Below are 25,357 nucleotides of genomic sequence, written 5' to 3' on the forward strand. Positions count from 1 at the left end.
GGACGCACAGAGAAACGTGACCCTACTCGGTCCCCACTTAGGACTCACATTTGGGGAATAGGCGCAGGCAGCGGGTCGGGTTCAGGTCGGGTCCGGGTCCAGAGTGGCTGCGACTGGGAAGCCTGTCGGGGTAGGCAAGGGCCTGCCTGGCGCAGTTCTCCGACCGTCCTCGCGGGGGCGCCGGCGCGGCCGATCAGGTGACCGAGCGCCCGTCCGGGGCTGCGGGAAGCCGCCTCGTTCTCAGCCGCCGGAGACGCCGCTGCCGCCGCCACACCTAGTGGAGGAGCCGGGGAAGGCGGCTTGGTGGGGGCTGGGACAGAAGGCGGCGGGGGTGGGGACGGAAGGGCGGCGGGCGGAAGGCAGGAGGCTGCCGGGGCGCGGGCTGCTGCGGGGGAAGGGACCCCCAGGCGTCCGCCGCGGCTCGCTCTGTCACCGGCGCGGGGTTGGGACGCTAGGGCCATGGACGCGCTTCCCTGAGGCGGAGGTCGCGGGCGGGAGAGGAGGAGGCCGGAGAGAGGTTACTGCGGAGGCCGCGGGCCAGTGACCGGGCGCCAGCAGGCCGGCGGCGGCGGCGGCACCACCACCATCACCACCACCACCGCCACCACCATGTCGCGCTCCGTGCTGCAGCCCAGTCAGCAGAAGCTGGCGGAGAAGCTCACCATTCTCAACGACCGGGGGGTCGGCATGCTCACCCGCCTCTACAATATCAAGAAGGTGCGCACGGGCCGGCGAGGCCGCGGCGGGCGGAGGGCCGAGGAGGGATGGAGGGTAGGGGAGGCCTGGAGGGTGCGGGGCGGCGCCGCGGGCAGAAATCCAGCATCGCCGCGTCAGGCCCGGCCCGGAGTCGCCGGGATGTGCCGCGGCCTAACGGGGAGTTCCGGGAGCCTCTCCCGGTGGCTCGCGGGCCGACCGGAGGCAGGGAGAAGCCATTTCCCACTTCCCAGCGGCAGGATCCGGCGCCGGCCCTGGCGTGGGGTGGGGGCGCCGTTGCCCCCTTCTTCGCGCCTCCGCCCCCTGGACGGGGTCGTCAGGAACGGGAGAGAGATGGGTGGGCTAGATTTTCGGAGAATAGGAAAAGTTGGGTGTTCCAAAACAGACGAAACCCTAGAAATCTGGCGGGGATAGCAGTGAACGGGGATTACACCCCACCTCTCAATTTCTTGGTGTGTGGGAATGTGGGAAAGGAATGAATGGCTAATCAACATTAACCTACATTCTTTCTGCTCCGCCAGTTTATTTGAGATTGCTGAATAAAAACCATTTGAGAGGCTGTTGACGATTTGGGATTATTTCATTTTTTGAAGGTGGAGAGGAGGGGGAAGTGAGGGTGGAACCAATTTTCTTCTCAAATACTTCTGGGCTGTGAGTCACTAGAACAGGAATAACAACCTTCTTTCCCTACCCCCTTTACTCCTCCTCATCTGAATTTTTCCAGCCCTATCTGATAATGTTAAAACACCATTTCTTAGACTGCGGTGTCTATACCAAATAAAAATGTAAATATGTTGTGAATTCTGCAGATTTACAGCATAATCAGATAATTTGAGAAGCTAATAGACTCATTGAAAATCTTTACATGTCTTCAGCAAATTTAAGAAATGGGAGGTTGAATTGTAGTTAAGAAAAATAGATGTAATGGTAGAGCAAATATTGCATTCATTTATCTTAGGAGAAAACAACAAAAATCCTTTTCCTTTTTAAAGGTAAGGTTGGTAATTTTTAATGAATGTGGTTAAGAGAAAATTAAAGAGCAATTTTGTTTGCAGTCTAGAGCCTTTGAGTTTCCAGTGTGTATTTGGTGTCATTATCTTCATGGTTATTTTTGCTGGCTTTTTAAAGTACCACGAATATTTTATTTAATCGTAGCAGTAGAATCGCAGCTTTTGTGAGTCTTGGCTGCTGAAGAAAGATTGTGTTTTTCAAAATTCACATCATGGGGTTCAGGTATAAAATTTGAGGTAGATAGTCTACTCCTAAAGGGAAAGATGGTTTTGCTGTAGTTACGATAAATTTTGGATAAGGATTGCTATGGTCCTCCAGTTGCTCACAAGGATGCAAGGATTGACTCTGCACCCAGTGCAGTCTACCTGTGCGGTTTGTTACATTTTATGTGACTGGGGCATAGTGTCATTACAAAGAAGCCCTTTGCATTTACTAAGATGCCTTGGTTATAAATTTATGTACGTTAGGAATAATTTAATTTTAGATAGTATTACTTGTAGGTTGCATTGACTTGAATGTTTTGTGAGATTATACTTTTTAGACAACTCAGAAATTGGTTCCAATACAAACTTTGTCCAAACAACTAGCAATTCAAACTTCAGTAAAGTTACTAGACCTGTGGTATTGTGGTTAAAGGAAATGGTTATGATGGTTTCCAGAAGAGGAAGTGAGAGTAACATCAAAAGTGATTTGGTATTTGGGCAAAACACTTTTTTTTAAAGCATACATTAAACATTTTTATATTATAAATGCAAGCAAACTTACCATATTCTACCATAGTAAATTAGGTAAGGGTAAACTAAAATCTAAAGATTTGAACAGATGACGGTTCACTGTCTTTTCTCAAAAGCAGTTTTTTTTTTTTTTTACTTCCTGTTTTGAGAAACTTTAGGCTCTTGAAGTAGCAAGATTTAAAATAAGTTGAATGTGATCAGTATTATATCCATGTGTCAAATACCTTGAGTTTTTGAAATGTTGTATTTCAGCACTTAGCACATATTTGTAGTTCATTGGGAAATATTTTATCTACCTTGCCTTAACGTGAGTTCCCTTGGGGCAGGGACAGTGTTATTCATCCCTAAACTACTGGTATTTAGGGTCTCACTTGGTACCTGAGGCCTTTAAGGCCTTGTTGAAATGAATGAATACAAAAAATATATATACCTTGCCCACATTTCAATAATAATAATTTTGGTTTGCTTTCCTTGTGTAACTGCATATAAATGCATTAAAGAAATTTTGGATCTTTTAGCCTCTAGAGTTGCCTGTGAGGCCAGCTTATCTTCTCAGCTGGCTAGGGATTGAAACATTTGTTCCAAAATCTTGCCAAAAACAGTAATATGTGTCCACCATGTGTTCATGCTGTCTGCATTCTTATGACAGTATAAACCACATAATCTTTTCAATCTCAACCTTTATAGTCTTCAAAAAACTACCACCCTATATACATGCCATTCAGTTATCATTCTTTTATTAATGCATATGTACATTAGATTGTCTATCAGATTTGATTAATCTTCATTCCAATTGAAAGTCTACTCTGGAAATATTTTAGCGAGCATGTACAATGAAAAATGCAAACTTCAGTGACCTAAGTCTAATAACACTTTTATAAGTTACTCTAGACAATAATACTATGCTTTAATGCTCATGGAGCCCTGGTGGTGCAGTTGTTAAGAGCTTGGTGGCTACCTAAAAGGTCGGCAGTTGGAATCTACCACCCACTCGTTGAAAACCCTATGGGGCATTTCTACTTTGTCACGTAAGGTTGCTAAGGTTGCTATGAGTCGGAATCGACTCGATGGCAACGGGTCTTTTTTTTTTTTTTTTTAGTGTTTATTAAGGAAATATAACAAGGTTACTGAAAAAAATGTTTAAAGAAAATGTCAGTCAAAAATTTTGGGATCTTAATGTATATAAATTATGGGAACTTTAAGGAACTTGTCTAATAAGGGATATAACCCTTAAGGGGGAATATTTGGGAAAAGTCATAAAAGAAACCTTTAAACCTTAAACTGAAGCTGTGCCCTGAATGAATATTGTGTTCTTTTAAAGAATCATCTATATGTGATCAAATTGACAACAGCAACTCGAAAGATTAGATGAGAAGCTTAAGGGGCAGTGAGTTTGTATTAATGATGATGAAATAATTTGGAAAAGGATATTGAGAAAGGTCGCACAACTTGAAGAGTGTCACTGAATTGCACATGTAGAAATTGTTGAATTGGTGTAAGTTTTGTTGTGTATATCTTTACCGAAAAAAAGAAAATTAAAGAAATAGGCTAAGTACATCCAGTAGCTTAAAAATAAGGTGGCCTAGGTAAAGGTTTTCAGTGTCAAAAGTTCTCGTCTTTACTGTTAGGATCGTTAGAAATTTAATTCATATTGTTTTTGATAATTTGCCACCAATGTTAGTATAAAGTAAAATTCCAACAATAATGTTGGGTCAAGATTCAGAGTAATATACAATTTATGTTACTAGGGCTAAATTTTGTCCTAGAGGGTCGCTATGGGTCAGAATTGACTCGATGGCAATGGGTTTAAATGGGTTAGGGCTAAATAGTTTCATCCCTTCAAACCTTTTAGACCAATTACCCAATAAATAGTAATAATAGTAATACTAATACTAACGCATAATAGAATTAATACTAGTTGCCTTTATTGAGCGTTTTGGTAAGTGCTAAGCGCTTTGTATTATTTATCCCCAGGTTAACTCTGTGGTGTAAGTACCTATTTTATGGATAAAGAAGTTGAATTTTGAAGGCGTTTAATTTACACAAGGTCACAGAAGAATAAGAACCTGGATTGGCATCTTTTCTTGACCCTCAGTCCTAGCTCTTAATTATTTTTGTCAGTAGATTTGTAGTCATTAGTGAAATTTTTGTGGTACAGATTTCTCCTGAAACTTGCCTGTGAAAAAATATAATCATGTTTTTGGACACACAGTAACCCTAAATAAATATGCAGTTATGTTACAGAAATAATTTTTCTCTTTGCAGTAGACTCCGTTTATATGAGATTTGTATAGATTTGTATGAAAAGACAGTTCAGATCATGTTATCAGCGGACAAGAATGATTATTAATGGAGACTTCTGTTTGGCTGTGTAATGTACTAAAATGATAGTTTGGAATAGGAATTTTAAAATTCAATTTACTCACATTTTCTTGGGGAAATATATTTTGTATTTAACTTTCATGTTAAATACATTTTTCCTTTGTGATTATTTATAAAATTTAGTTCCTAATACTTTAAAATGTACAAGTTAAAAGGACTAATCCTGTACAAGTAATAAGCGGGAAACTTTGCCTAAACTGGGGGAAGGAGTATATATAAAGCAGAAAGACAGATGTGAACTAAAAGAACCGATGAAATAACCATTTGTCTTACTTAATTTTAAGGGCACATTTAGTCTTCCTTACTTAAAGATATTTTGTGTTTAATTTTGAAATTTCAAATATACTTTTTCATTTTCTGTTTTGCTTTTAAAAGTCAAATAGTAACATTTTTACATGGAAAAACTCTGATACATGAAATAAAAGAAATGCAATTTAAAAAGCATCATCAGTAAGTTTGTTTCTGTCTCTGTCTTCGATTTTACACAATTAGTAGTAGTCTTGTTTATTCCCCCCCAATTTTTTTTAATCTACTGTTTTAGAAATCATATTTATTAGCAAATGTAGTACAATCTTCTTAATTTTGATCCTATTAGGAATTGTAATACTGTAATTAAAATTTGGTAGGTTGTTTATCCTGACAGTGATGAGAAAAATCTTGTGGTTAATTGTCTCTTGAAATAGTATTGTACTGAAGTGTTTTATTTAAATAACTTAACAAACTTCATAAACTCTTGAATCATTAGTTTTTAAGTGGGATTGTACATACGCCAATTTCAAAAGAATCTCACTTTAAGTAAAAGAATATGTTCTGGAAAATACTTTCTTATTGCTTAGTTGATTATTTTAGATACTTGACAGCAATAAAACTATGTATTTTATGAGTCATATGACCTTTCAGGTAGTCCCAAATAATTTAAAAAAAGCAAAAACAAAAACCATTGCCAATGAGTCAATTCTGACCCATGGTGACCCTGTAGGACAGAATAGAACTGGGTTTCCAAGGCTGTAAACCTTTGCAGAAGCTGACTGCCACATCTTTCTTCTGAGGAGCGGCTAGTGGGTTCCAACAGCTGACCTTTTGGTTAGCAGCTGAACACTTAACCACTGTGCCACCAGGGCTCTAGTCCCAAATACAGAGGATTTCTTTTTCATTCATTTGTTTACTATCCATTTATTGGAGAAACAGAGGTAAATTAAGATACAGTTTCTAGTGCTAAGAAATTCATAGTTAAGTGGAGGGGAGAGATGTAGTGTGTAAGTGGGATTGTGGAAGTCTTGAGAAGGAAGTTAAAGATTGAGTCTGGGGGAGATGAGAAGAGCTAATTACATTTGTGCTTCGTTTTAATGTAGGAATAGGCTCTTCAGCCAGGTAGTGATAAGGAGTTGCTAGGCATTATTCAGATTCTGGAATTTTTACTTAGTAAAATATGTAAAGATACAAAAGATACACCCTAATTAAACCCTTCTTGCGGGCATACAGTCTTTAAACTTTTTTGTCGTTTTACTTTTCCTTCAGTATATTCTATGGATTGAGAGCTAGATTGTAGATAAAGCTCTGACACTATTTGCTTTGGACAAGTTATTTCACTTTTCTGGGCTGTAGTTTATTTGTAAAATGCGGAGCTTAGGGGCTCTTAGCTAGGGATACACAATAGAATCATCATAGGAGAAAAAGCTCCTGAAGTGGTTCTGATGTAAAGGACTTGAAATAAGTAGAATGTAAGTTATTAATACCTTGTATTTAGTTCTCTGATAATTATCCACTGTACTGATTTAGTTTTATTCCTTGGGTTATAACTAAATTTCTGGAAGGCTGTAGAGCTCTCTACTAGTTCTTAGCTCCTGTTGAGTTCCAACCTGTATTTTTTGGTTTTTAAGCCGTGCCGGTCTTACTGATTCTAATTCTTGCAATCTTAAAGATACTCCAGTTCTCCCATATTGTGGGAGGCACCCTCATAAGGTTGAGATTTAAATCAATTAAGTCATATAAAATGCTAGCACAGTTTTTGACACAAGGGCAAGAAGTGAATAAATGTTGACTCCTGTTACTGATTCTGTTTCTGGGGCATGGAACATAGTGCACACTTAACAGATGTTCATTTTTCCTCCATTAAATCAAACTCAAGACCCACTTTTAGGAAACGTTTGTTATATTATCTTTCCTTAAGTATTTGGCAAGTGAATATGGTTTATTGCTGAGCTTGACTAGAACTTAAAAAACAAAATTGATGAAATAGATCAGGTTTTTATTCCTTATAGTAATTGCTAATTCATGAACGTTTTGTGAGCAGCTGAGGCATTCAAAGAATGGAGCATGTTTTTATGTATTACTTTTAGAGCAAGTATTTTTTGCTAGGCCTTTTTTAATGCTTTGGAATTTTACAGTCAGATAGGATTTTGTATTTAGGTTCTGCCAGTTAGGTATAAAATCTTGAGCAAATCACTTAATCTCTCAGTCTATCTATGTTTGATTTTTTTATCTTCATGGTAAATATAAGAAACATATAACATTAACCATGTAAAGTTAAGTTGTGGAATCTATATTTTGACAGCGTGAGAGTGAGGAAAGGACCAGGGAAGGGTTTGGTCATATAAAGCCTGGTCTTGATTTTTTTAAGTCAAAGGCACTTATTATGTGGCCTAAATAAAATACTAAGTGGTTTTCTGAAACATCTTTGTTTTTTTGGTAATAACATAAGATTTTTGTTTTGTAACATAGTGAATTTGGAGATATTGAATTGGCAATTCATGTTGACCCAGAATTGGTTATATGGTTAATCTTCAATTAGGAACTCAACATAGATGTCTGTGAAAGTTGAAAAGTTTTATTTTTTAAAAAAAGAGAAGATGAGTATTTAGGACTTATTTATTAAGTCTTAAAGTGCCAGGCACTGAGGTAAGCAATTTTTATGTGTTGTATCTTTTGAAAATCTTATCAGTCTACCTTGCAAAGTAGATAATAGTACTATTTTCCATTTATACACTAGGGAACTCAGGCTCAGAAGTTAAGTAGCTTGCCTAAGGTCACATAGGCTTCTACCTACTTGACTCAATGGAGTTCTTAATTATTGTATTTAAATATTTTCTTTAACACTACTGTAATTTTATCTGCTACATTAAATAGTGCCAGCCTTTGTTGAATTTAAAGATTATAGTTAGAATATTCATGGAGAATAAAATTCCAACCTTAAGAGTTAGAAATTTAGTTAGAAATATAAATATTTAACTTTATATCTGGAATTTTATAGTGTTTTATGCATTGTGAAAAACTACTGAGTCAAGAAAAAGTAAAAAATAAAGTATTAAAGTATTTGGAGGATGTTTTATTATTTTTTAAATAATATTTTATTGTGTTTTGGATAAGTTTACATACCAAATTCGATTCCCCTTTAACAATTTTTATACAAATTGTTCTGTGCCATTGGTTACAGTTTTTATAATGTGTCAGCAGTCCGATTATTCCATTCTTTTTATTCTGTTTCCATTGGTTTAGCTTTCCTTCCCCTCCTTGCCTTTTCATCTTTGCTTTCGGGTAAAAGTTGACCGTTTGGTCTCATATAGTTAGTTGTTTAAGGGAACACATTACTCACAGGTGATACTGTTTATTTTATAAGCTGATCTATTATGTGGCTGAAAGGTGACCTGCAGAAATATTGTTCAAAGTCTTAGGGCAATAGTCTCGGGGGTTCCTATAGTGTCTATTGGTCCAGTAGGTCTGGTGTTTTTTTTTTTTTTAGGAATTTGAGCTTTGTTCTACATTTTTCTCCCCATTCTATCCAGAACTTTCTATTGTGTCCCTGGTCAGAATAGTCGGTAGTAGTAGCTGGGCACCATCTGGTTCTTCTGGTCTCAGGTTAGAAGAGGCTGTGGTTCGTGTGGGCTGTTAGTCCAATGGACTAGTTTTTGTCTTTGAGCTTTTGATTTCCTTCATTCTGTTTTGCTCCATATGAGTAAAGATCAATAGATGTATGTTAGATGGCTGCTTGCAAGCTTTTAAGACCCCAGATGCTACTCACTGAACTAGGATGTAGAACATTATCTTTGTGAACACTTAGGCCAGTTGACTAAATTGTAAATTGGGATAATACAGTTATGTCATAATTATGGTCTCGAGCTGTTTGATTCAGTAAACCAATCCCATGAGTTTTTTGGATATGTCTAGGAAGCCTCCATAACTGTGTGTGTCCATTTGTGTGTGTTGCATATACATCCACATATATAACAAACCACATAGGGGTTTGTTATATATGTGGATGTATATGCAATACACACAGTATGTATATACATATGCCTACAGATACACCTATATATGTATTTACTCGCATATGCCTTCCTATATACATACATGCGTCTGTATCTACCTGTGTAACTGCACACGTATTTTTTGGTTGTTTTTACTCTTGTTGCAAATTTGTGTGTTATAACATTTACCGAAATTGTCCTTTTTTCTTGTGTACTTCTTAGTGTATTTATCTTGGTCAAGTTGTACTGACTTAAACCTTATTTGGATTGCCTTTCTCATCACCAAAAGTAGCAAGTGTCTATTATCCAGAAAGTGATTCCCTCTTCCTCTCCCTCTCATCTCTGGTAACCATCAAAGAACTTTGCTTTAAAAAAAAAAAAGAACTTTGCTTTCTGTGTGTATATCTGTTTTTGACTTTTTATAATAGTGGGACCATACAATATTTTGTCTTTTTGTGATTGACTTTGGTCCACTCAGCATGATGACTTCCAGATTCCTCCATGTTATATCATGTTTCTCCGACTCCTCATTATTCCTTGTAGTTGCATAGTATTCCACTGTATGTTGTTCTTAGGTGCTGTCATGTTGGTTCTGACACACCACGACCCTGTGTACCACAGAGCAAAACAGTGCCTGGTCCAGAGCCATCCTGACAATCTTTTCTATGTTTCAGCCATTGTTGTAGCCACTGTGTCAGTCTATCTCGTCAAGGGTCTTCCTCTTTTTTGCTGACCCAGTACCTTACCAAGCCTGATGTCCTTCTCCAGGGACTAGTCCCTCCTGATAACATGTCCAAAGTGAGACAAAGTCTCGCTGTCCTCGCTTCCAAGGAGCACTCTGGCTGTACTTCTTCTAAGACAGGCTTGTTCATTCTTCTGGTAGTCCCTTGTATATTGAATGTTCTTTGCCAACACCATAATTCAAAGGCATCAATTCTTCTTTGGTCTTCCTTATTCATTGTCTAGCTTTTGCATGCGTATGAGGCTATTGAAAATATCATGGGTTGGGTCAGGCACCCTTTAGTCCTCAAAGTAACATCTTGGCTTTTTGATACTTTAAAGAGGTCTTTTGCAGCAGGTTTGCTCAATGCAATGTGTCATTTGATTTCTTTCTTTTTTTATTGTACTTTAGGGGAAAGTTTACAAAGCAAATTAGTTTCTCAGTACACATACTGTCTTATGGCACTGTATTGTTGCCATCCCCATGATGTGTCAACACTCTCCTGTTCTCGACCTTGGGTTCCCTATTTCCGTTCATCCAGCTCTGTTTTCTGCTCCTGCTTTCTCATCCTTGTCCCTAGGCTGGTGTGCCCATTGAGTCTCATATACATGGTTGAACTACATGTGTTATTGTTTGTTTTATAGGCCTGTTTAATCTTTAGCTGAAGGGTGAACCTCAGGAGTGACTTTAGTACTGAGTTAAAAGGGTGCTGGGGTTCTCAAGTCTCTGTCAGACCAGAAACCCTGCTCTTTTTGTGTGTGTGTGAGTTAGCCCTTTCTGGGACCCTCTATTGTGATCCCTGTAAGAACAGATGGTGGTGGTAGCCGGGCGTCATGTGTTGTTCTGGGCTCGGTCTGGTGGAGGCTGTGGTAGTTATGGTCCATTAGTCCATTATTTGATTTCTTGACTGCTGCTTCTGTGGGCATTGATTGTGAATCCAGGTAAAATGAAATCCTTGACAACGTCATTATTTTCTTCACTTACCATGTTGTTGTTTATTGGTCCACTTGTGAGGATTTTTGTTTTATGTTGAGATGTAATCCATATTGAAGGCCATGGTCTTTGATCTTCATCAGTAAGTGCTTCAAGTCCTCTTTACTTACAGCAAGGAAGGTTGTGTTATCTGCATATTGTAAGTTGCTAATTAGTCTTCCATCAATCCTAATGTCACGTACTTCTTCATACAGTCCAATTTCTTGGATTATTTGCTCAGCATACGGATTGAATAACTATGGTGAAGGTATGCAGCCCTGACACACACCTGTCCTGATTTTAAACCATGCAGTGTCTCCTCGTTCTGTTCGAATAACTGCCTCTCGGTCTGCGTACAGGTTCCGCATGAGCATAATTAACTGTTCCGGAATTTTCATTCTTCACAACGTTGTCCTTAATTTGTTATGATCCACACAGTCGAATGTCTTTGCATAGTTAATAAAACACAGGTAGACATCTTTCTGGTATTCTCTGCTTTTGGCCATGATCCGTGTGACACCGATAGTGATTTCTCTCGTTCCACGTCCTCTTCTGAATCTGCCTTGAATTTCTGGTGGTTCCCTGTTGATGTACTACTGCAGCTGCTTTTGAATGATCTTGAGCGAATTTTACCTGTATGTAATATTAATGATATTGTTTGATAATTTCCACATTCCATTGGATCGTCTTTCTTCGGAATGAGTACAAATATGCATCTCTTTCAGTTGGTTGGCCAGGTAGCTGTCTTCCAAATTTGTTGGCATAGATGAGTGAGCACCTCCAGCTGCATCTGTTTGTTGAAACATCTCCACTGGTATTCCGTCCATTCCTGGAGCCTTGTTTTTGGCAATGCCTTCAGTGCAGCTTGGACCTCTTCCTTAAGTACCATTGGTTCTTGATCATATGCTGTTCCTGAAATGGTTGAACACTGACCAATTCTTTTTGGTGCAGTGACTCTGTATTCCTTCCATCTTCTTTTCATGCTTCCTTCCTCGTTCATTATTTCGCCCCCACTGTATTTATGTACCACAATTTGTTTATCCATTCATCCCTTGATGGGCACCTAGGCTGTTTCCATCTTTTTGCTGTTGTGAATAATACCGGAATGAACGTAGGTGTGCATATGTCTATTTGTGTCACAGCTCTTATATCTCCAGGATATATTCCTAGGAGTAGGATTGCTGGGTAGTAAAGTATTTCTGTTTCTAGCTTTTTGAGGACATGTCATACTATTTTCTGTAGTGTTTGTACCATTTTACAGTCCCACCACCAATGTATAAGAGTTCTAGTTCCCCCAACAACCTCGCCAGCCTTTGTTGTTTATTTGATCATTGCCATTTTTGTAGGAGTGAGAGTTCTGACAATTTTTGATGTTGTTTTTTAGTTCTGTGATTCAAATGTAGTTTCCTTTCTATCTGGTGAAATCTTTTAGCCAATTTTGTGAAATTTTTGTTTTTTGGCAGGGCTACAAAATTTAGGTGTTTAAAAGTAGTTTTGTCTGTTATTCACCTTTTATCTCTTTTTCTTGGAGGGGGTTAAGAAGTGCTCAGAAGTTTTATTTGATTGAATTGGTAATTTGTTAAAACTTTTGATTCTGTCTTTATGGTAATCTTTTCTAAAATGTATTAGTTTAAAATGTATTGATGACTAAATGTAGTAAGATATATGATTTTCTTAAATTTGGTACTCAAGGGGTAATAATTTTAAGAGTGCAAGATTAATTTTGTGTGTTATTGTAGCTGTTGATAGTATGAGATATGGTTCAAAGTGTATCAACTGTAGGATATGTTCTGAAAATACAGGTATGGTTTCTTTATCTCTGAAGTGAAATTTTTTGACTTGAGAGTGAGGAAGGTCAATCTTTATGAACTTCTAGTTAGTTGGAGATTTTCTGTACTGCTTTAGTGTAGTAGGGACCTTCTTAACTAAATATTAAGTATGGCTCTTTGTCAGGACATGCTTCACTTAGATGTTAGTTTTTAGTCAAGTTATAGTTTATTTTTTCATGTACTTTTTGGTCTAAAGTATTTTCCACACCAGTGTCTCTCTTGGTATTAAGTGAATAAATCAAATAAGTCGATTCCAGGAAAAATAAAATGGGGCACAGTGTTGCTGTATAAAAAAAAAAAAAGTATATGTTAATGTTAATTTTTTTTCAATATCTCTTTTTTTTAATTGTGCTTTAAGTCAAAGTTTACAAATCAAGTCAGTCTCTCATACAAAAATTTATATACACCTTGCTATGTACTCCTAGTTGCTCTCCCCTAATGAGACATTACACTCCTCCTCTCCACTCTGTGCTCTCCGAGTCCATTCAGCCAGCTCCTGTCCCCCTTTGCCTTCTCATCTTACCTCCAGAGAGGATCTGCCCCCATAGTCTTGTGTCTACTTGAGCCAAGAAGCTCACTCCTCACCAGTATCATTTTCTGTCTTATAGTCCAGTCTAATCCCTGTCTGAAGAGTTGGCTTTGTGAATGGTTCCAGTCTTGGGCTAACAGAAGGTTCTGGGATCCTTCTAGTCTCAGTTGGACCATTAAGTCTGGTCTTTTTATGAGAATTTGAGGTCTGCATCCCACTGTTCTCCTGCTCCATCAGGGGTTCTCTGTTGTGTTCCCTGTAGGGCAGTAATCAGTTATAGCCAGGCACCATCTAGTTCTTCTGGTCTCAGGCTGATGTAGTCTCTGATTTATGTGGCCTTTTCTGTCTCCTGTGCTCATAATTACCTTGTGTCTTTGATGTTCTTACATTCTCCTTTGCTCCAGGTGGGTTGAGACCAGTTGATGCTTCTTAGATGGCTGATTGCTAGCATTTAGGACCCCAGAAGCCACTCTCCAAAGTGGGATGCAGAATGTTTTCTTAATACACTTTGTTATGCCCATTGACCTATATGTCCCCTGAAACCATGGTTCCCCAGACCCCATCCCTGCTACTCTGGCCTTCGAAGTGTTCTGTTGTATTCAGGAAACTTCTTTGCTTTTGGTTTAGTTCAGTTGTGCTGACCTGTCCTGTACTGTGTGTTGTCTTTCCCTTCATCTAAAATTGTTCTTGTCTACTATCTAATTAGTGAATACTCCTGTCCTTCCCTCCCTCCCCACCCTTGTAACCATCAAAGAATATTTTCTTCTGTGTTTAAACTATTTCTTAAGTTCTTATAATAGTGGTCTCATACAATATTTGTCCTTTTGCAACTGGCTAATTTCACTCAGTGTAATGCCTTCCAGATTCCTTTATGTTGTGAGGTGTTTCATGGATTCATTGTTGTTCTTTATCGTTGTATAATATTCCATTGTGTGAATATACCATAATTTATCCATTCATCCGTTGATGGACACCTTGGTTGCTTCTGTCTTTTTTGCTATTGTAAACAGTGCTGTGGTGAACATAGGAGTGCATATATCTGTTCATGTGAAGGCTCTTATTTCTCTAGGGTATATTCCAAGGAGTGGGATCGCTGGATCTTATGGTAGTTCTTTTTCTAGCTTTTTAAAAAATTTTTATTGTGCTTTAAGTTAAAGTTTACAAATCAGGTTAACCTCTCATATAAAAATTTATCTACACCTTGCTATATACTCCTAGGAAACCCTGGTAACATAGTGGTTAAGAGCTACAGCTGCTAACCAAAAGGTCAGCAGTTCGAATCTACCAGGCGCTCCTCGGAAACCATATGGGGCAGTTCTACTCTGTCCTATAGGGTCTCTATGAGTTGGAAATGACTCGATGGCACCGGGTTTGGTTTTTTTGCATATACGCCTAGTTGCTCTCCCCCTAATGAGACAGCACCCTCCTTTGCTCCACTCTCTGTTTTTGTGTCCATTCAGCCAGCTTCTGACCTCCTCTGTCCTCTCCTCTCCCTTCCAGACAGGAGCTGCCCACATAGTCTCCTGTGTCTACTTGATCCAACAAGCTCACTCTTCAGCAGTGTCATTTTCCATCTCATAGTCCAGACCAATCCCTGTCTGAAGAGTTGGCTTTCAGAATGGTTCCTGTCTTGGGCTAACAGAAGGTCTGGGAACCATGACCTCTAGTCTCGGTCAGACCATTAAGTCTGGTCTTTTTAAGAGAATTTGAGGTCTGCATCCCACTGCTCTCCTGCTGCCTCAGGGGTTCTCTGTTGTGTTCCCTGTCAGGGTAGTCATAGGTTGTAGCCAGGCACCATCTAGCTCTTCTGGTCTCAGGCTGATGTACTCTCTGGTTTATGTGGCCCTTTCTGTCTCTGGGCTCTTAATTACCTTCTGTTTTTGGTGTTCTTCATTCTCCTTTGCTCCAGGTGGGTTGAGACCAATTGATGCATCTTAGATGGCCGCTTGCTAGCGTTTAAGACCCCAGACGCCGCTGAACGTTAAATTTTTTATTGGCATTTTTTGAATGCTTATGATATGCCAAGTGCCCTATAAATTCTACGCCCACCCACACATTGTTACGTAATTTGCACAACTGCTTTTTAGGGTAAGTTGTAATTATTATCTCTTTTTTAATAGACGAGGACCTGAGGCACAGAGAAATAAAATTACTTGCTCAAGGTTATACAGCTAGGAAGCGATAGAGCCAGGATTTGAATATGGACAGCCTGTCTTAGAACTCACATTTTTAACTCTTAAGCTAAATTTTTTCTAAGAGTACAACATATATAGTACCTTTAGGCTTAGAGTGAATGAAGGAAATACGCAATTGAGAGAGGGAATTGAGTTGTATATGGAAGTTAACACTATGTTACTAGTTCTCTATACTGTGACAGAGACTATTACCATTATGATTGCTACCCATGTGAGATTTTTACTTGGGTAATTATATTTCATAATTATTATAGCTATGACTAACAACAGCCAACATTTTTAGGGCACTTACGTGCTAGCCATTTTGTTAAATGCTTTGTATGGATTATCTCTGTCTTCTAATCCTTATAATGACTCTATGAGGTAAGTACTAATTTCCCGATTTTATAAATGAAGAAAGTGAGGCTTGCAGGTATTACATAATATATTCAAAGTTCCATGGCTAGTAAGTGGTGAAGATTGAAACTTAGACAGTCTTACTCAAGACTCTTAGATTTTATGGCATGTTGCCTCCCAATGTAATATGTGTAGATAATGCCCACTGGACAGTGTGGAAAAAGGTAAACTAATTCCAAGGGAAAATTACACAACCAGAAATGAAGCTCTTTTCTTCTTCTCGCCAGTGTAAAGAAGAAAGAGCTGTACATTTTTGTATGATTTTCTTAGTTACTTGATTAAATTTCTATATAGTAAAATTTGTAATGTTGGGAAATGGGTATGGGTAGTCTATCATATTTTCATTATTTGATAGTCACTGATATGGTTTGAATTGATAGCTGAATTTCGAAATAATTAGAAATATGAAAGATAATACATATTAAAAAACAGAACATAATTCCTAATCACGTTAGGATTCTGCTCTAACTCAGGCATGTTTTTGAAACTAAAGTTTCATTATAACATTGATGTAAAGAGATGCTAATCTGTAGCTATTTCTGTTTGGGTAAATTCTTAGGTGGTTCCTAGTTATTTTTAGTTATAGTATAATACTTTTTGGGAGAAAGATAGACTGGATATAGAATTAATTTATGAGAAATAATATATTAAAGAAATGATAATCTGCTCAGCAAAAATCATATCTCTTAATATTTATGATATTAAATGGAGTTTACGTTGTAGTTTCATGTCAATTTAAAGATTATGTTCTCAATTTCTTCAAATTAATTGTTTTGATTTAATCATGTTTGAGAAATTAAAAAATTCTTACAGCATTCCTGTTTCCATTTGGAAAATACAGGAATGTTTGCATTTACTTTTATACTTTGGCTTTGAAAAGAGGTTAGGTGGTATTTGAAAAATAGCTTCAATTTGAGCTGAAGTGTAAAAGTCATCCAATAACATTTTATTTTTATTCTTGGCTACCGTATCTTTTTAAGGTATGTAAAATTTCACTGATGGTTTTGCTCCTGTTTTTATAGTTGCATGTAGTCTTTATTTTTCCTTTTTTTCTAGTATTACTTTAAGTTGGTTTAGAAAGAGCACCAAGAAACTGACATGGTTGTACACTCACACGGTAGTATTTAAATATATATGAATAGTTTAAACTCTATAAATCTGTTGTATACTAAAACTCGCTACTGACAATACCTTTAAAATTGTAGCACCATATAGTTCTAATCTTGTTTTTGTTATTCATAGTCTGCAGTGCATAAATTCTCTGCTGAAACGCATGTCATAGTTTGACAATCATTGTTTACACGTAATTTTCTCTCTTTTTATTACAATGCTTCCCCAGCAAGGACAAGTTTGGAAGGTTTGCAAAGCTTTTCACCTTCCCTCTGCCCGCTTGCCCGCTTTCAGATCAGTTTCATGTTTCATAACTTTCTCTCTGCAATCCACAACATAGCCATAGAAATCAATGAAGAAACATTAAATTGCAATGTTGTGTTTCCTCACACATGGCAGACAGATACAACGTTTCAAAGGACATACCCTTTTTCAAATGCAAGGAAAAGTTAAGTAGGAATGTTATAATTTTAGTAACTCCCCAAGAAATAGCATCTCATTAGCAAGCAATTAATTAAATGTCACATTCTGAAACAGTGAACAGTATTTAAGATTATATTCTTTATTGCTGATAGTTCGGATAAAAAGTCCTTTCTAATAATATGCCTTACATTTGTATAGTGTTTTACATTTTACTACAGAGAATGCTATACTGCTGATGTGGCCAGATGTAAACATTTCCATTTGTTCTGTGCTTATGAGATTTAGAACAGATGTAAATTCATTGCTTGAAGTGCTGCTGGTATGAAGGAAAACAGTATTGTAATTTAGATGTTCAGAGGAACAGGCAACACACTTAAGCATTACAAAGACAGTTTTAGCAGCTTCCAGTTCTTTTGAGCTAGGGCTCTTGTATTAAAATGTTTAAAGTCAATGAGGAAAAAACATTTTGGAGAAAAACATTTAAACTTAAGTTTTTATTTTACAACACTTAGAAAGAAACATGTCCAGTCCTCTACTGAATATTTAATTTTGTAATATTTTATTATCTTCAGATGAATACAATCCTACCTCAAACCAAGAATTATTTTCTTTCTTTCTTTTTTTTTTTTTTAGGTTTGAGCTTTTCCCCTCACTGCTGTTCTGCGCTAACTGCTTTGAAACTTTCCATGCATTTTTTTCAGTAGAAGAACATCTCTGTACTGTCTCCCATTGCATATTTCAGCTGTGACAATCCCTGCACTTTGCCTATTCATTTTATCACCTGCTCACCAAAAACAATAAATATGTCTAATTTCTGATTGCAGATTTGCTGTTATTACTTGGTATTAGAAGAAGGGTGCATTTCACTTTTTTTATTTCTTTTTTTATAGGCATGCGGAGACCCCAAGGCAAAACCATCCTATCTTATTGACAAAAACCTGGAATCTGCTGTGAAATTCATAGTTAGAAAATTCCCTGCTGTAGAAACCCGCAACAACAATGTAAGTAATCTAAATGGCATTTTTGTGTTACTTGATTTTAGCAACTTCTAGGAAAAAGAATGGTTACTACAAAGTTTGTAGTAGCTCTTATTTATCTAATTCTCTATATTTTGATATACAACTTACATGCATGGATTAATAGCTTTTAAAGAAACAACATTCTTACCTGTGTTACTAGAGAAGATGACTCCTAACTGCATTGCCGTTTTATTATAGAAAACATAAGATGGTAATTTTTTATGTACTATTATCTTCCAAGTTGCAACAGGGAGTAAAGATATAAAGAGGATATATGTAGATATGGAAATATGTTAGTACTTATTAGCACATTTTACACAGACATATAAATGTTTACATGCATACTTAGGGAAATTTTATTCATACAGTCGTAAATTTTAAAGTTACATAAACACCTTCATAGGACTTTTATTGTTTTTAGTAATTAGCTTTAATTGGTTTTAAAATGTATTTGTTTCTTCAGTATTTTAATAATGGAAAAAAATTTTAAAATTAAATAATAAAACAAGGGAATAGTGTTAGGATCCTTATTATCCACATATTATTTTCTCATGTGAAGTGTGTTTTCTTAGTATTTTGAAGTATAGTCATATTTAGAGTCTTGTGGTGTTTACGTTTGTTTTGGTAGTTCCTTATTATAACTTATGTGAATAACTAATGGAGAAAATTAGAGTTATTTTTCATTTACTAAAGCATTTTCGTTTAAATTTTGTTGACTTGGAATCTTTCTGCCTATCTTCTTTTTTTACTTTGATCTTTTTTTTTCTTTGATATTCTCATGTCGCAATCCTTGCTGTCTCTCTTGCTTTATTTACCGCTTTAGTCTAAGAATAAAGATCTAAGGATCTAAGTCATCTCGTATCTAATCTCCCTATTTTTGAGAAGCTTCTTTTAAAAAATAGGTTGTCACCTTTTTGTTTCCTCAAATCACATATGTTCACTAATGGTTTATGTTTAGCCTGTGAATACTGCTTATACTTAAAAACATTTTAATGTAGAGGGAAAATATCAGTCAGAATTAATGAAAAATAAGTCTGGTGAAGTACTTTTTAAATAATTTTTTTAAAAGTCTATCTTTTTTTGGAAGTGTGGGTTAGTAGAGGTCTTTGTTTTATAGAAGATTATGTTTTGTAATTGGTGTATTAAGGCATCAGTATTAGTTCCTGATTACACATGTGAGATTCAGAAGCACACAGTTCCTAAGAATGCTTTTATATGGAGAACTCTTTTTATTTTTTTAGTTATTGCCATGCATTAACTAACTCATATCTGAGAGATTATGTACTCTAAATGACAGAAATTCTATTATAAAAATGTATCTTATTTAATTTCATATACACTTCTCTTTCTATGGCTCATAAAACCTCTGTGATATGAGCTCTTTAGAGAACCTTTTACTTGAGTTTAATTTATGTGTATGTAAATTTACCTGTGAAAATGAGTGTAATCCCCAAGTATGAGATCTTTTTAGAAAATTATCAAGACCTGATTATATATTCACTGCTTTATAGCAGTAAAGTTTTTTGTTTAAGAGCCAATGGAATGTATGCTGTTGTTATTTTAAGAGTTTTACTTCCCTTCTTTTCAATTTCAGCAGTACAAAATTGACTTTTTTTAATAGCAACTTTATTGAGATATAATTAATATACCATACAATTCACGCATTTAAAGTATATAATTCAGTGTTCTTAGTATATTAACAGTTGTGCAACCAATACCATAATCAATTTTAGAACATTTTCATCACTACAAAAATAAACCCTGTACCCATTAGCAGTCACTCCCCATTTTTTCCCAGACCTCTAGCCCTAAGTAAGCAATAGTCTATTTTCTATTTCCATAGATTGCCTATTCTGGAGATTTCATATAAATGGATCTATGTAATATGTGGTCTTTTGTGACTGGCTTCTTTCACTTAGCGTAATATTTTTAAGGTTCACTCAAGTTGTAGCATGTGTCACTACTTCATTTCTTTTTATTGCCAAAAAGATTCCGTTATGGATATACCTAGAGTTCTTGGGTGGCAGAAATGGTTAAGTGCTTGCCTGATAACTGAAAGGTTGGTTGTCTGAATCCACCCAGAGGTACTTTGGAAGAAAGGCCTGGTGATCCATTTTTGAGAGATCACAGCCATTGAAAACTCTGTGGAGCTCAATTCTACTCTGAAACACATTAGGTTGCCATAAGTTGGAAAACATAACTGTTTTGGGACTTTTTGTTTTTTCTTTATGGATATACCACATTTTATTCATCCATTCATCAGCTGATGGATATTTGGATTGTTTCTATGATTTTGGCATTATGAATAAAGCTGCTATGAAAATTTGCATACAGGTTTTTGTGCGGACATGTATATTCGTTTGTTGTGGGTATATTCCTAGTAGTAGAATTGCTGAGTCATGGTAATTCTATGTTATAAAATTTATTTTACAGTGTTGTTCAGTGTTATGACTGCTGTAGAATTTACTCAGATCGTTTTGTTTCTAAAAGCTGAATTTTGTCGCATAGCCTTTACAACTGTTCTGCGTAATGCTATTCTGTTTTTTTTTTTTTTTAACTTGCCAACGTACTGTGTACTGGTTATTGGTGAAGACTTGTGATCTCAGTTTTGATCTGGGCCTACTAAAATCTTGGTGAGAGATTCCTAGCCGGCTTGGGATAGGAAACGAGAAGTGAGTTGAATTTTTTATAATTTTTTAACTCCATAACCAACACACCAACAAACCTGTTGTGGTGAAGTCCATTCTGACTCAGCGACCCTATGGGACAGAGTAGAACTGCCCCATAGGGTTTCCTAGGAGTGGCTGGTGGATTCAAAGTACAAATCTTTTGGTTAGCAGCTGAGCTCTTAACTACTGTGACACCAGGGCTCCTTTCACCCCATAGACGTACTTAATGGAGGTTTAGGACTGGGCATGACAGTGGCATCTGGTCTTTGGATCATTGTATAAATACATACCACAGAGTGTGCTTACTTTATTTCAGGGAGAATTACTAGTTACAACTAATTTCCATTTTAATTCATACCTTACAAGCACTGCTTTTTTCCCCATTTCAGAAAAGGCACTCATAAAAGGAAAAGAGATACTGTTTCTGGTGAAAATTCAGCAAAACATTTTTTTGAAGTTTCTAAAATAGATCCTTGTAAAAAGCCTGATCTTATTTTACAACCAAAAAATGTCCCTTTTTAAGAAACTGGAATAAAATAAAACCAAGTAAACAGCTTCTTGATTGTTTCTTTAGTAACTGCCTTTAGCCCCTAACTGTTTAATCCCATTCGAGGCCTTTAGCGCTTAGATAACCAATATACAGCAAAGGAGAGCACTGCTGACAGCAGGATTGGTTCGGAATGTGGGTTTGACAGTATGATATTGGACACTAGTGGGTTCATGTTTACTGTTTTGCATAGGCCCCTTTGTGACCAATTAGAAACTTTCGTACCCCAGTTCCACAGTTAGGGAAACTCTGGGATCAAAGAGAGTTTTTTTCTAGACCATGATGCTGAGCTAAATGTCCCATATGCTTCAAAGCAGACTGATTTAAATAAAATCATACTAGTTTTGTAGTTACAGCAACCATGTATTGAGTGTCTAATATATACCAGGTTATGTGTTTCAATAGAATTTCTCATTTAATTTTTGGTTAAGCAAAGCATTTCTGAGTTGAGAGATTGTCTGATTTATTTATATCATGATAAAAAAAAAAAATCTTATCATGATACCATCCATTATTTTGACAGTGCAACATGCTCGCATGGATTTATAATTTGTTTCTCATAGGTTTCTTATGAGCACATAAAGTGAGATCTGTTATTTCGCTAGATGAAGAAATTAATTAGAAACACTTTTCTTATTTTATTAACAGATAAAAATTGTTTTGCCCAGAAAATTCTAAAAGACTTTTTAAGCAATCTCTGATAAAATACCATACCTGGCAGATGTTAGGTGTGTGTTTAAAACTTCTTACTGAGTTTTTTTCCCCCTCAATTTTTTAAGCTTATTTTTTTCCCTTCCAATAGTGTACATCTAAAGTCTAGTTTGTATTTTTTAAAACACTAAAATTATCTGGTACTAGTATCTATGGAATTTGCCTATTTATTGTACATTTCAGTATAAAATTTTGGGTTTGATTTCTAAATTAACAGGACAGTGATAAAATATTATCTTATATATGATGAGTTAGTTTTTAAACTCCCTAAGAATGAAGAAATTGTTAGTGAGTAGAGTGCCACAAGGATCCTGAACCAGAACTGAGGCCATTGTCAAAATATTTTTAAAATTGTGTTTTTAAACTAAGCGTATGGAGAATATTTTATATTACAGATATTATTTACTTATAAATATTTACTTCAAAGAGCTCAGTTTTATAAGATACTATATATTTTATGTCTAAGTAGCTTACAAGGTCTCTCAAGGAAAGACAAAATGGAAGTGTCATAATCAGCAATAAAGCTGGTTCAGAAGTATAGCATTAAGGTCTGTTTCTAAAAACCATTTTATCCCCAATACCTGGCACATAAAAAAATAAAAAAAAAGTATTTGATGAATGAATGAACCTAAGCAATGTATTTTATCTCTAGCTTTCACTTATTCAAACATTGTCTTACATTTATGTCAGGACTCAAACTTATCAACATTTTCTTCAAGTTGGGTTAATTTTAATTAAAACATAGTTGTACTTTTTAGTTGTTACGTGCTGTCAGGTCGATTCTGACTCATAGCGACCCTATAGGATAGAGTAGAACTGCCCTGTAGGGTTTCCAAGGAGTGGCTGGTAGATTCAAACGGCCGACCTTTTGGTTAGCAACCTGAGCTCTTAAACACTTCGCCACCCGGGCTCCAAATTTTTAGTGTAGCTACATAAATACTTATCGTTAATAATATTATTGATACTAGGCTATGAAAGCACAGGAATCCTAGCTCTTAAAAATATAAATGAGTGTTGGGGGTGGGTGGTGGTATTGGGGATGAGTATAGGGAGGCCCTTGGCGCTTGTACTGTGGTTTGGCCAGTAGCTACAAGTAAAGGGTAAGGAAACTTCCTCCTTTCTATCCAGTCTTTAAAAGAACATTGCTTATCTTGTTTTGGCTTCCATTATGATAGTAGCACAGTGGTTAAGAGATGGACTTCAGAGTCAGTAAACCAGAATTTGAGTTCTGGTATTTCCAATTATTAGCTGAATGGTTTTGGGTAAATCAATTAACATCCAAAGCCTCATTGTTCTCATTCCCCTGATTGTAATCTATCCAAACGAAAACCAAACCCTTCGCCGTCAAGTCAGATCTGACTCATAGTGACCCAGTAGGACAGAGTAACCCAGAAACCCAGTGACAGAGTAGAACTGCCCCATAGGGTTTCCAAGGAGCGCCTGGTGGATTCGAACTGCCAACCTTTTGGTTAGCAGCCTATCCACTGCGCCAGCAGGGCTCCATGCACGTAGCATAGTGTATGATAAAAAAAAAAAAAAATAGTGTGTAATAAATAGTGAGCTCAAAAAAACACAAGCTGTTATTTATATTACCTCTGTTCTTTTTATTGGTCTACTACACTGGCTTTTCTTCTGGTCAAGTCATGGCAGCGGGTTCCCTTTAAATGTGGGTTTTTTTTTTTTTTAGAAGTGGGTATTCTTAAATGAATTTTTTTTTTTTGCAGTATACTTTTCCTTTATGACAGCATTTACTTACTTGACTTCAAATAAGTGATACGTTATCTTCTGTCTTCTGTGCTCTCCATCTGAATCAAGCTACCCTTTGAACAGTGTCACAAAGCTAAACAGCACACTTTGTATCCAACATTGAATATATGATCATCTTCCATTTTGTTTCTCTTCTGTGTTGCCTGCCTTGAGCCGTCGCCATCTATTTTGTTATCTAAACCAAAACCTTCAGGGTCCTCTTTGACTTTCATAAAACATCAAGCTGACCTTTTAGGGCTTATCAATTTTATCACTGTGCCTTTTTAATTAGTCCCCTGCAGGTCTATATCTCTTGTTTGAACAAATTCTATGATATCCAAACACTTTGATTCTCATGTCTCCTAGTCTCTCCTCCAGTTGCCCTCTGCCTCCTCCCCTCCCCCCAGCCTCTACGAGAGGAAGCAGAACAAAACAAAAACTAATTTCTTTCTGGGGTAACTCACATGTCTGTATTCCCTGGACCGTGCACTCATCTTTGAATCCCTATTGACTGGGATGTAGTAGGGCAACAAATAATACTTTGGTTTTAAAAGGAATCATCTTAAGGTAAAATAATGTGATGGAGTGCTGTGACAGTACATTTCATTGTGAGTAAATATGTCTATGTAATAAGACACTAATGAAAACTTAAAGGAATTCTTGGTTTTGGCCAATTAAACTTTGTCTGAATTCATTGAGAACTAACTGAATTTTCAGTACTCTCTTAAAAATATATAGTGCAATATTCAGTTGTTACTGTCTCTTCCATATATAAAATTCTTTAATTCTAGTTTGTAACAAACAGAATAAAACAATGAATCCCTGATTAGAAGATGGAAGTAAGTCTGGCAGGGAGTTGCATGAGCGCTAATGACCTACCTAAACTGGCTTAAATTTTATTTTTAATTTTTACAAAAATAATATGAGTAAATGGTAAAAAAAAAAAATCCAAGTAGTTCAGAAGAATTTAGGATGAAAAGCAAGTATCTCCTATCCTACTCTTTCCCACTCCAGTCATATTCCTCAGAGGGAACTTCTGTTTTAGTAATTCTAAGGGTTACTTGGAGCCCTGGTGGTGTACTGTTTGACAGCTTGGCTGCTGACCAAAAGGTCAGCAGTTCAAATCCACCAGCTGCTCATTGGAAACCCTATAGGGCAGTTCTGCTCTGTCCTGTGAGGTCACTGAGTCAGAATCAACTCGACGGCAATGGGTTTGGTTTTTTGGTAGCGGTTATTTGGATGGTACAGATGGTTAACATGCTCAGCTGCTAACCAAAAGATTGCAGGTTTGAGTCTACCCAGATACCCCTCAGAAGAAAGGTCTGGCTGTCTACTCTGAAAAATCATCTTTGGAAATCCTGTGGAGCACAGTTCTGCTCTGCCACACGAGTTGGAATTGACTGAA

General features: G+C 36.9%; 1 protein-coding gene across 1 annotated transcript in view; it reads left to right on the top strand.

Annotated features, from left to right (window-relative positions):
• The first annotated feature begins 394 nt into the window (after positions 1 to 394).
• NCKAP1 (NCK associated protein 1) overlaps positions 395 to 25,357 on the top strand; it is a 110,276-nt gene continuing 85,313 nt past the window's right edge. Inside the window, exons 1-2 of the mRNA XM_003406182.4 lie at positions 395 to 717; positions 18,151 to 18,261. Of these exons, the coding sequence (XP_003406230.1) occupies positions 610 to 717; positions 18,151 to 18,261 (219 nt within the window). The 5' untranslated portion in view covers positions 395 to 609. The remainder of the gene's footprint in view (positions 718 to 18,150; positions 18,262 to 25,357) is intronic.

The sequence above is a fragment of the Loxodonta africana genome, chromosome 6 (genome assembly GCF_030014295.1).
Source record: "Loxodonta africana isolate mLoxAfr1 chromosome 6, mLoxAfr1.hap2, whole genome shotgun sequence".
NCBI classification, from domain to species: Eukaryota; Metazoa; Chordata; class Mammalia; order Proboscidea; family Elephantidae; genus Loxodonta; species Loxodonta africana.